The sequence below is a fragment of the Beta vulgaris genome, chromosome 6, assembly GCF_026745355.1.
Source record: "Beta vulgaris subsp. vulgaris cultivar EL10 chromosome 6, EL10.2, whole genome shotgun sequence".
Taxonomy (NCBI): Eukaryota; Viridiplantae; Streptophyta; class Magnoliopsida; order Caryophyllales; family Amaranthaceae; genus Beta; species Beta vulgaris.
In genome coordinates, this window is record NC_079207.1 from 3,346,122 (window position 1) to 3,357,135 (window position 11,014).

The following is an 11,014-nucleotide window of genomic DNA, read 5'->3' on the forward strand; positions in this document are numbered from 1 at the left end:
CCAACCAAAATTCACATTTCGAAAACTTTGCATATAGTTGGTTGTCCCTAAGTGTCTGCAAAATGACCTCAAATGATCCTCATGTTCCTCCTTGTTCTTAGAATAGATCAGGATATCGTCTATGAACACTACGACGAATTTTCTAGGTAGGGTCGGAAAATTCTATTCATAAGGTCCATGAAAACTGCAGGTGCATTGTTAACCCAAAAGGCATAACCGTAAACTCATAGTGGCCATATCTGGTTCGAAAGGCAGTCTTAGGTATATCATGATCAACAATCCTCAACTGATGGTAACCAGACCTTAAGTCATTTTGGAGAACATTCCCGCACCCTGAAGTTGGTCGAACAAATCATCAATCCTAGGTAATGGATACTTGTTTTTCACAGTGACATTGTTCAACTCCCGGTAGTCTATACATAACCTCAAGCTACCATCCTTCTTTTTCACAAATAAGACGGGTGCTCCCCATGGCGACATGCTAGGTCTAATATACCCTTTGTCTAGAAGTTCCTCTAACTGGTTCTTTAACTCATTCATTTCTGCCGGAGCCATCCGATACGGGGCTTTCGAAATGGGTCCAGTCCCAGGTACTAGGTCAACGGTGAACTCTACATCTCTCCTTGGAGGCATACCAGGTATTTCCTCAGGAAAGACATCCTGGAATTCACGGACTATGGGCACATCTTCAGGCCTTAACGGATCATCTCCCTCTTCTACTGAACACATAAATAGGGGCCAACCCTTGTCTACGTAGTTCTTAAGTTGTAACGCATTGATAACTTTAATTCCTGGTTCTCGAGGTATCCTCCTATATGACACTCTTTTCCCCAAAGGGTCCTTTAGTTCACTTTTTGCGCATCGCAATCTATCTTAGCCCTGTACTTCCCAAGCCAATCCATCCCCAGAATGATATCTAGGTTTGATAAGTTAAACTCTATCAGATCAGAGGGAAAGTATCCCTCACCTATCTTTAATGGCACTTTTAGGAATCTTTTAGAACAATTAACAGTCTCCCCAGATGGAATGACTATAGGCATAGAAATCGACTCAGACTCGACCAATGTTAAATTTCTAACAGTTGCATGGGCAATAAATGACAAGGATGCTCCAGAATCAAATAAAACTTTAACAGGAGTGGAGTTGATAGAAAATGTACCCGTGACAACGTCTCTACGAGCCTCTTCTTCACTAGCCGTCATCATGTACAGCTTCCCTTTGCCCTTATCTTGGGAACTAGTTGCATTGTTGGCATTAGAGACTTGGTTGCTGGTATTGGTAGCGGGCTTGGAATAGTTAGAATTCCCATTGTAATTACCTCCCCCGTTACCATTCCCGTTACCATTTCCGTTTCGGGGCTTGTCCCCATAGTTCCCTTCCTTTGGCCATTGGGGTTTAGCTTGTTTTTCGAATAGCATTCATAGGCTCTATGCCCCATCTTCCCACATTCCCGGCATTCAACCTTGTTACCCTCACAATCCTTACCAGGTGGTTGTTCGGGCACTTTCTACACCGATATACACGCTCAGGTCTGCGGTTATTGGTGTTATTGTTGCGGTTGTGTTGTTGTTGTTGGGATTAGGGTTATTGTTGGGTCCCTTACCAAAATTTCTCTGAGGGTTTTGATTATTCTGGTTCCCGTTGTGCTTTTTCTCAAACTTTGGCCCTCAGGGTTTGGGTTATCCTTACGTTTCTCGCCCAGCTTACCCCTTCCTCCCTTTTCCTGATAGCATAAAGGTGGGCAGCTTTGCCAAACACATGGTCCAGAGAGGTGAATGTATCTCCCCCCAGTCTACCTGCAGGTCAAGGGTAAGTCCCAATTCAAAACGTGAGGCTTTAGCCTCCTCAGTAGGGGCAATCTCTGGGGCAAACCTCATCAGTTCAATAAATTTTCGGTAATATTCCTCTACCGACATGGTCCCTTGTTCCAGCATCATGAACTCTTGGGCTTTTTGTTTCTTAAGATACGGAGGGTAGTACTTGTCTCTTAGGGCCTTTTTAAAAGTTTCCCACCCGAAACCCGGTTGGTTGAGAAGGTTGTCCTTAGCCTGGGTCCACCAGAAATGGGCATCCCCTCTGAGATAGTAACTAGCTAAGGGCACTGTTTTCTCGTCAGGACAGGTTAGGGTGAAGAAAAGCTTATCAAATTCCCCAACCCAGTTTTCCAACTCTTCAGGTCCCCCTTTTCCATTTAGTATAGGTGGGTTCCTACGGGCCACTTTTTCAGATAGGTCACCATCCCGGCTGTGACCTTGGGCTAAGTTGGCTGTAATCTGTACTAGGTCACGTATCGATTGCTCGATGTTAAGAGAGGTGTCAGGGGCGCCTCCCGATCGAACCATTCTGCGCTGAAATTAACATAGTAGCTATTTCAGTGACTTACACATAATTTTTTGTTTTAACTTATTCAACGAATACACATTTAACATATAACATATATTGCGAACACCCTTTAAGTCTGTACTGACTTGCATTACAATCATCCAAAATAAGATGCCATAATTAACAATAGAAGATAATACTATGCACTATTATTAAAAATGGGAATGTAATATTTGTAAAGAAATACTATATATATATATATATATAAATCAAATAATGTTACTCCCTAATCGGCATGCAAGCCTTATTATCCCTAACATAACAAATGAACAAAAACGATCAAAATAAAACAAAAATCCTAATCCTACATATATGTTCAAAAGAACTATGGGCCAAGACGGTGACTTCATCCTCTGATCCAGAATCCTCCATCCCTCCATCAAGGTCAATCTCATCTGCCTCAGGCTCGCCGTCCTCAAAGAATATATCTCTAGTATGGGTCCTAGGTCTTCCTCGGGATCTTCTTCCTCGATGGGATCCTCCTCCTCAATGGGATCCTCTCCTCAAGGGATCCTCCTCCTCAATGGGATCCTCCTCCTCAATGGGATCCTCCCTCAATGGGATCCTCTCCCTGAACAGGATTCTCATCCTCAACAGGGTCTTCATTCTCAGCAGGGTCCTCTCCTCAACTGGTATATCCTCTAGTGGAGGTGGCTCATCATCATCATCCTCCCCATGTAACCCTGGTACAACCTGGACCCCACCCAACACTATAATGAAGGTCCTATTGTTCCTTTCATCATCAGAGACGTAAGTGACTGTCCTAAGATTCTGAAAGTCATCGGCACTAACTCATCCTCAAATGGCTGGTATCTTGGCCTTTTGCCACAGGTGCTGATGGCGGTTCAGGTATGACCCCTGGGTTCTCAGAATTCCCATCTATGGCCCTATTGCTCGAACTTTCCCTTTCAGATGAAGTAGAAGGGTTTTGACCCCTGGTCTCACGAACCCTCCACTCATTCTCGCAGTATTTAAGGTCAGTGAGGAAGTGCTTTTCGGAAGGAGGTTCTGGTATCCGTAGGTATGCTTATTCCTATTGAAATACCCTTCTGGAGTCCACATATCCCCATACCTACGATGAACAAATCTATATGGCTCTATATCTGGAACATAACGAAGCATGAAGTGTATCCTAGAGCCCTCAGATCGTAACCATGTTCCCCTTGCATAATTCTGTAATCCATAGCAGACTTCATTTTAAAGAACCACATATCCCAGTCTTCCCCTACTTGTTTCATCAAAAAGTCCCTACAGCCTATGTCGTGAACCATCTGTGAAAGTAAAACAAAATAGAATAGTCTAAGTTTTTGTAAAGAAATAAATGCTCATTTCGATCAATAAAATAGTTTTTATACTTAAATAAGTTTTGAGTCTAATCAATTTAGACCTATCTTTGTACATTCTCTTAATCTAGTCACATTTGAAGATTTCAAGAACTTTCACATTTCAATTACACAGAGAGTACATACAAGTTCGAGATACAAACAAAGTGCAATGATAACATGCCTATGACTTAATGCATATGACATGATCTATATGCTCCTAGCCCATACTACCCGTTTTGAAATCGTTTCGAAAACGTCTTTGAAAATAGGAGCTTCTGGCTCTGATACCAGTTTTGTAACACCCCCAAAATCCATACACGTCTAATGCTACGTCGCATCGACTTTGGGAGTGTTACCGCCGCGATGGAACGCAAGGCATAATTAGAAATACGGTAACTCAAATTCATTGTCTCAAAACCAAATTGCAGCGGAATAGAAAATGTAATTACAACTCGGGAATCATAGATGACCCCTCTTTATTCAAACTCAAACCATGTATACAATGTTCTATAAAATTCATTAATGATCAAACCAAAATTAACTTCAAACTACAGTCTACCCCCATATGCTTGATGTCATGCAGCAGCACCAGCTCACCTAGTCTGCTCCCCATTGAAGTATCAATAGTTCATCACAGGACAACAAACACATAATAACACACAGGTCAGCTATGCTGAGTACGTAATGAACCATTGAAACTATATGAACATAAATGATGCATACATTACAACTGTTATTGAACCTACGTTATCTCACATCCTTTAATCTTTCATTATTTGGCATCGAACGGGCACCGTCATCTTACTAGAATCATACGGGCTACTGAATCCTTAATAGACAACTTGGTCTATTAGATGAAATGCAAATACGGTTTTGTTCCGTCTCACACCCATCACCTTAGTATGCATACCCCCAAGATCGAACGGAACCTTCCGCCTACTTGAGTTATCAAAATATAAGGACACTACTGTCGTCACAGTAGGCCTGCGTAGGAGTGTAGGACAAGTCCTACACTCCCCCCATTGTTCTATACTTGTAGGGAGTCCAACTACAAGTATCGCCATAATCTTCTTTTATTACCAATCATTCTTTTATAACTTTAAGGAGTCATTTACATACTCTCTTAATTACCAAACTCAATCTTATCCCTAGTAACACTCTTGTTACTCTATAGATCAGATTAATAATGCTGATGTTACACTACGATAGAACTTCGCATTTCAATGCAACTATTTCAATGCATCATATTGATTTCACGTTATAAACGTCTAACCAAACAATCACAATCAAATGTTCCCTATCATGGTACTAGGTTCCAATAACATGAACTGCAACCTAAACATGATACTAAGCTTTGAAAGTAAACTGGTACGCGTACGTACCTTGTAACGGAGAATTTTCGCTGACTTAATAGAACGAGCCGCTTATGAAATTGGGACCTAAATCGTTAAAACAAAGCTTTAGTGTTACGTCCTTGATAACACTAACAACTACTACGTACTAAGACCATAAGATCAACGATTCGAATTACGCAATAGTTAAAACCTTATTCCAGAACTTTCGTTATAATTCTAATCTAGTGAATTTAACGTCTTTTAGAAGTCAGAATTAGTGAGTAACTAAGTTATTTAGTAACATTAGTCCACAATTTTACCAATCCAAAATGTCATAAGTCCAGCCTGTCTTATGTCCAAAAGTCAAGTCATATGTCCAAAAAGTAAGTTCATGTCCAAAAGTAAGTTCCATGTCCAAAAGGTAATTCCATGTCCAAAGGTAGTCATACGTCCCAAAGTCAGATTTCATGAAACAGGTTACTCTTGAAACAATAATAACTGTAACTAATAATAAGACACACTTTTCCTACTTTCAACTTATTCCAATTACAAACCTAACCAGAATTTTCACTTAAAACAGAACAATAACTTAACTAGTTAACAATCTAATAAATTTACACAACTCTAATTATTAATTAATAATTACAAACCTTTCTTAACTATGAAAACAGTGAATATAAGAATAATTAATAAACTGACATACTAAGTTAAGTATAAAATTATACCACTGACTTTCACCGGCACAAAGATTCCGGCGACGGAACTCCGGTGGCCTCTGCTGTCACGCACACGCGCTACTGTTTCGCACGACACACCCGTGCGGTCTCTGTCGCCCAAACTCACACACTCGACCCCGGTTCCTCGCGCACAACCCTCGAACACCGCGACCCCCCGTCGCAGCACTCGAACCACACACACACGCCGCACGAACCCGCGGACGAAAGCCTCGACACACCCGCGCAAACCTTCGCACGCCCGCACCGAAACCTCGCCTGAAATCGCACAAACCTCGAGCCAAACCACGCGCAGCACCAACCCTCGCGCGCGACACCACTCGCAGCACCAACCCTTCGCGCGACACCACTCGCAGCCTTCGTCGGAATTTTTCGCACGAAGCCAACGAAGAAAAGCAGTGAGAGAAACCCGAGAGAGAGAAGAGAAAATCTGAGAGGGAGAGAGAGAGAGATCCGAGAGAGAGAGAGAAAATTCTGAGAGAGAGAGAGGGGCAATTGACGGCTGAGGAGAGGGAGGAGAAAGGTTTAGGGTTTTCTGAAATTCCCTCTCCTTTTCTTTTTATACTCCTTTCCAAAAGGTAGTAACCCTAGGTCAAGTGACGATTTGGTTATTCTTTTAAAACTCCGAAAATTCCTAACAAATTCATATTACTAATAATTTATTCCTATTAACTTGTAAATAAATTAAAATACCTTTTTATTAATTCTTTTATATTTTCTTAATTAGTACGAAATTAGTATAAAAAATACGGAGTATTACATAAAATCTTATGATATGAGGGTCGACTTTGATTAATCAAATATCTAAAACACAATCACTGAAATCTTGGAATTCGGGGTAGGCTTTTGAATCTCTCAAACTCGGTTTCTGCTTTCGTACCATTCTTAAATTGTTTTTTCTTTTGAGGTAACTAAAGTCACAATAGAGTAAAATTTGTTAATGGGTGGGTGCGGGAATCAATTGATAGTTATGGTTGTTTTTATTTTTTATTTTTTTGACTCTCCATGGGAAACCTTTAAGTAAGAAGAAGGATGAGCAAAATGAGCAAATGAGTAAATGAGCAAAATTCTCATATGAACAAATTTGGTGTCAAATGAGCACTTGAAGTTATAATTTATTACAAAAATACTAGCATGGTACACCCGGGTGTACCATGAGTGAACTCGAAATAGAGATCTTCAAAGTGTGTGGCCACGCTAGCTATCAGCTTTCTCTTCATGCATCTAATTATTCGCTGCCACTTGTACACATATGCTGCCACTTAGAGCTGGCAAAATATTACCCAACCCGCCAACCCGACCCGACCCGACCCATTAATATTGGGTTGGGTCAAAAATTTGAACCCGTTTAATTAAATGGGTCGACTTGACCCAACCCGTTTAATTAAATAGGTTGGGTCAGGTTGAAAATTCCAACCTGATTTTGACCCACCTAACCCATTTATGAAAAAAAAAGCTAAAAAAAATCCTAAAAAATTTGGAATCCTCTACTGCTCTTGCTTATTATGACTTAGTCATTACACTTAAGGTTGACCAATTGCTTACGAAGTTATAATGATATTAATTTTGAACATTTGTGTTGATTTTGAACAAAAGTTATGTTGATTTTGAACAATATTATCATATGGTTATATAATGACTTAATTTTAATTTGCTGTATACTGTTATTTGCAAATAAATTATGTTGTTTTTATTTTTTTTTCTAGAAAAAACACGAAAAAAAATTAAACGAGTCGACCTAAAAGTTGACCCGTTTATTATAAGGTTGGGTTGGGTTGTAAATTTCAACCCGTTTAAGTTAATAGGTCAGGTTGGGTCAAGGGGTTCCCAACCCGCCAACCGAACCTGATCTTGACCCAACCCAACCCATTACCAGCTTGACTGCCACTATATTGTTGGGATGTGGATCGAAATTTTACCCTATGAAAGGGAGTACCATCGACAATTAAAAGTTAAAATTATGCTAATCAATGTGATAGCATCTGTACTTTTCTCAAGTTTACATTTCTTTATACTTTCACATTTACAATTTACATGGAGTTGTTCCCACTTGTCCACTTCTCAATTTTACATAAATTATGGGTTTGTCAACTCACTAAATCTGCTATAGTGCTATGTTTCATCTGAATTCTGAAAGGTGGATATTTTAATTTGCTTCTTCTCCCCAAAGTAGCGCCTTTTCATGGAGAAAGTTATTCCTGAACCATTAAGGGTAAATACTCCTTCCTTTACATCTTATTGTATTTCTTATTCATATCATCAATGGTTATTGGTTACTATTTTTTTTCCTCCGTGTTTAGTGTTTAGTTTTTGAGTGTTAGAAGCGACTAAGTGCAGTGATGTAGACGACATTCAATCCCGGATCTTAGGTACCATCCTTACAAGATTTTATCACTAGCTAGATGACATCCACGTCTTTAGTGTTTATGATTGATGTGTACATTTGTGTTTAGAAAGTGTTGGTAAAATATCAACCCCCAAATTGTTCATTTATATTAAATGATGACATCGTTACATAGACTTCTACTTCGGGAAAGAAAGAAAAAAAGTAGGAACAAACAAACAAACAAACACAATTACATAAGCCATTTGATGAGGGATTACATAGTTTGTGGCTAATTGCACTCAAAATGTACTTAAGTTGACTGATAATGATGCCCAAGAGAACTTCCTTAGAGTAATTAAGATGAATGTACTCAGATTATGCTTTCATCTTCTCTACACATGGTAGAAAAATTAAGTTACTTCATCTTCACTAGTGCTTGGGCTGGTAACCTGCTAAACAACAAACAAAGAAATTTTCAGTTATGATATTTAACCAACAAGAAACAATTATGTAGATTTTGGATTTGATTTTAGTTGAGGAAAGAAAGTTCTGGTTACTAATTATGGGTGATTAGCAAGTTTAACTGGTGGGTATTTGAAGGGGCATATTAAGTGGGTTATACAGTTGAGAAGTTATATAATTATATGTGGCACAAAGTTCAGTTGAGGAGAAAAGGTTAACTTTTTGATCACTTTATAAAAAGATTAGGAACTCGAAAGCGAAAAGAGGAGAAAGTGCCGGATATGGGTTATTAGGATAGGATATCATCATCCAATCTAAGTATTTGGAATCTTAAAAGATAAGCTGGTTGGACTTGCAAGCATAAGAAACACAGGATATATTATCCACAATCTCAATGAATGTCAAATGGGTTTCTTTTTTGTTTTTTCGTGTTTTTTGGGTGGCAAGGGAGGGAGGTGGGGAGGGATTGGGGACAGGATAAGGAGTTGGATGTATTGTGTTGTGGTCAGGCAGTACGACATGTACCCTAAATCAGATGATTTATGCTTGCTAATTATATGTTTAAAGTATTACTATAGAAACATGGGTTGACATGAGTAAGGTTTTCAACCTCTGGCATCATAGTCTCTTAGAGCCAAAAAAAACTACTGAAGTGAATATTTAGGTCACGTGTCGTGCAATATGTCTGATTGTCTGTGACGCACAATATTGTTAGATCATCTGTGATTTCAGCACAGGGTGTGCAGTGAAAGGTGTATTTTTTTTTTATGAAGATAGCTGACTGAATGTCATGCTTGTTAACTGTCGGAGAGACATGAGTTGACTATTGTTAAACCTGAAGGAGAAGTTGCTCAAGATAATATGCTGTAAGTATCACCTAACAACAAGAAACACCCCATATAAACCGTGAGCAGAATCGGAGTTTAAAGGTTTCACCTAGGATCATGGTAATTGCCTACTGAGGAAATGATGTATGGTTTGACATGGTGGGAAGTAATTAATTTCTTTGTTGGTCTACCAAGAGCAAGATTTATACACCCTGAGCATTATCCGGGTGTTCAAAGATTCACCTAGGAACATGATGATGAGTTGATGACTACATGAGGAATGATGTATGTGGTAAGTAATTAATGTATTTGTTGACCTACCAAGAGCAAGATTTAGAAACCGTAAGCATAGTCCGGGAGTTACAAAGGTTTCACCTAGGAACATGGTAATGACTACATGAGGAATGATGTATGGTGGAAAGTAATTAATGTATTTGTTGATCTACCAAGAGCAAGAATTAGATTACCTTAATTTGTTTATATTGATGTTTTAGCCATTGTGTCCAGTTGGTCGGTAGGGATATGGGACTTGACCTCGCTCAATGCTTTTAACATCCTCAACAAGGATTTCATAGTGCCTTTTTACTTCCTCCGGAGATTTTCCTACAACATTGGCAACCTTTTGCCAACGGTCTTGGGTGTCCTTATCATATAAAGCCAAGGCTTTTTCAAACAGTTTGTTTTGCTTGGGAGTCCAGTTGGAACTGCATGAAGAAGATGCCATATGTGATAGTTCAATGACTAATTGAACTCTAGGGGTTCAATAATATGTTCTTGAAGCGTATTGGATGAAAGAGGTCAAGGAGGTTTTGTTCAATATCGGCAATAAAAAAAGGTCAAGCGGAGAAGTGAGTTAGCAAAAGAAGTGTGACCAGAGAAAAGGACTGGTCATCTAAGTTAGGGACGACTCCTTGAAACTGAGGGCTGGTATGATTTGAGATCAACCCGAGTTTCTTCCTTATAAACTGGAAGAAAAGTTGTTTGTGGGGTTAGTCCCAGCTGGGAGAATCCTGCAAAAGGTATCTCAAAGCAGTGGCCCTTCCCACTTTTCAAACCACAAATTCATTTGGCCAAGGAAGAGAATCAGTATAAAAGGACATACTGTTTCCACAAGCAGATTTTTATTGTTTATCATATTAATAGCAGACTAATTCTCTTCGCATTAGTCATTAGTTGCTAAGATTCCTACGTGATCTTTGTTTCCGGAGGATAAATTAATCCCCACTAGTGTATGCTTCATAAGCCCTCGTCATGTATTCCCTTGCTGTTCTTTTTTTGGTATGTTCCCCAGAGTGATACCCAACTCAAATGTCCACGACTTTTAATTTCTTTTTCTATAAATATATCAAAGCACCGCTCCTGCCGTCAAAGGCCAATGTTAAAATTTGTGAGGTTGCATTAATTTCACATATGTTGCCTGAATCAACTTGCTCAACTCTGGGATGTGGTATTGTACAATTGGCAATTTGGCAGTATCTTAGATGCAGTCTTTAAGGAATATGCAATTAAAATAGCACATTTTTCTTTTTATATTTTGTTACTTTGTTTGAAATTTTGTTGATGGACAGGTTTATCAAAGGACAAATTGCAACTTGTATTTGAATTGGCCTTTTGAAGAATCTCC

At 39.2% G+C, this 11,014-nt stretch overlaps 1 protein-coding gene across 2 annotated transcripts; it reads right to left on the reverse strand.

The window, feature by feature from the left end:
* Positions 1 to 8,238: 8,238 nt before the first annotated feature.
* On the reverse strand, positions 8,239 to 10,466 carry LOC104895039 (protein RADIALIS-like 1). 2 transcript variants are annotated; one of them, XM_010681438.4, is made up of 2 exons: positions 9,858 to 10,466; positions 8,239 to 8,553 (listed from the first exon to the last, which is right to left on the reverse strand). In XM_010681438.4, exon 1 carries the CDS (start codon positions 10,112 to 10,114, stop codon positions 9,881 to 9,883), a length of 234 nt encoding a protein of 77 aa, XP_010679740.1. In that variant the 5' UTR covers positions 10,115 to 10,466; the 3' UTR covers positions 8,239 to 8,553; positions 9,858 to 9,880. The 2 variants fall into 2 exon arrangements, with proteins under 2 accessions (XP_010679740.1, XP_010679739.1); XM_010681437.4 differs by having other exon boundaries at positions 8,239 to 8,550; positions 9,858 to 10,447.
* Positions 10,467 to 11,014: the final 548 nt, after the last annotated feature.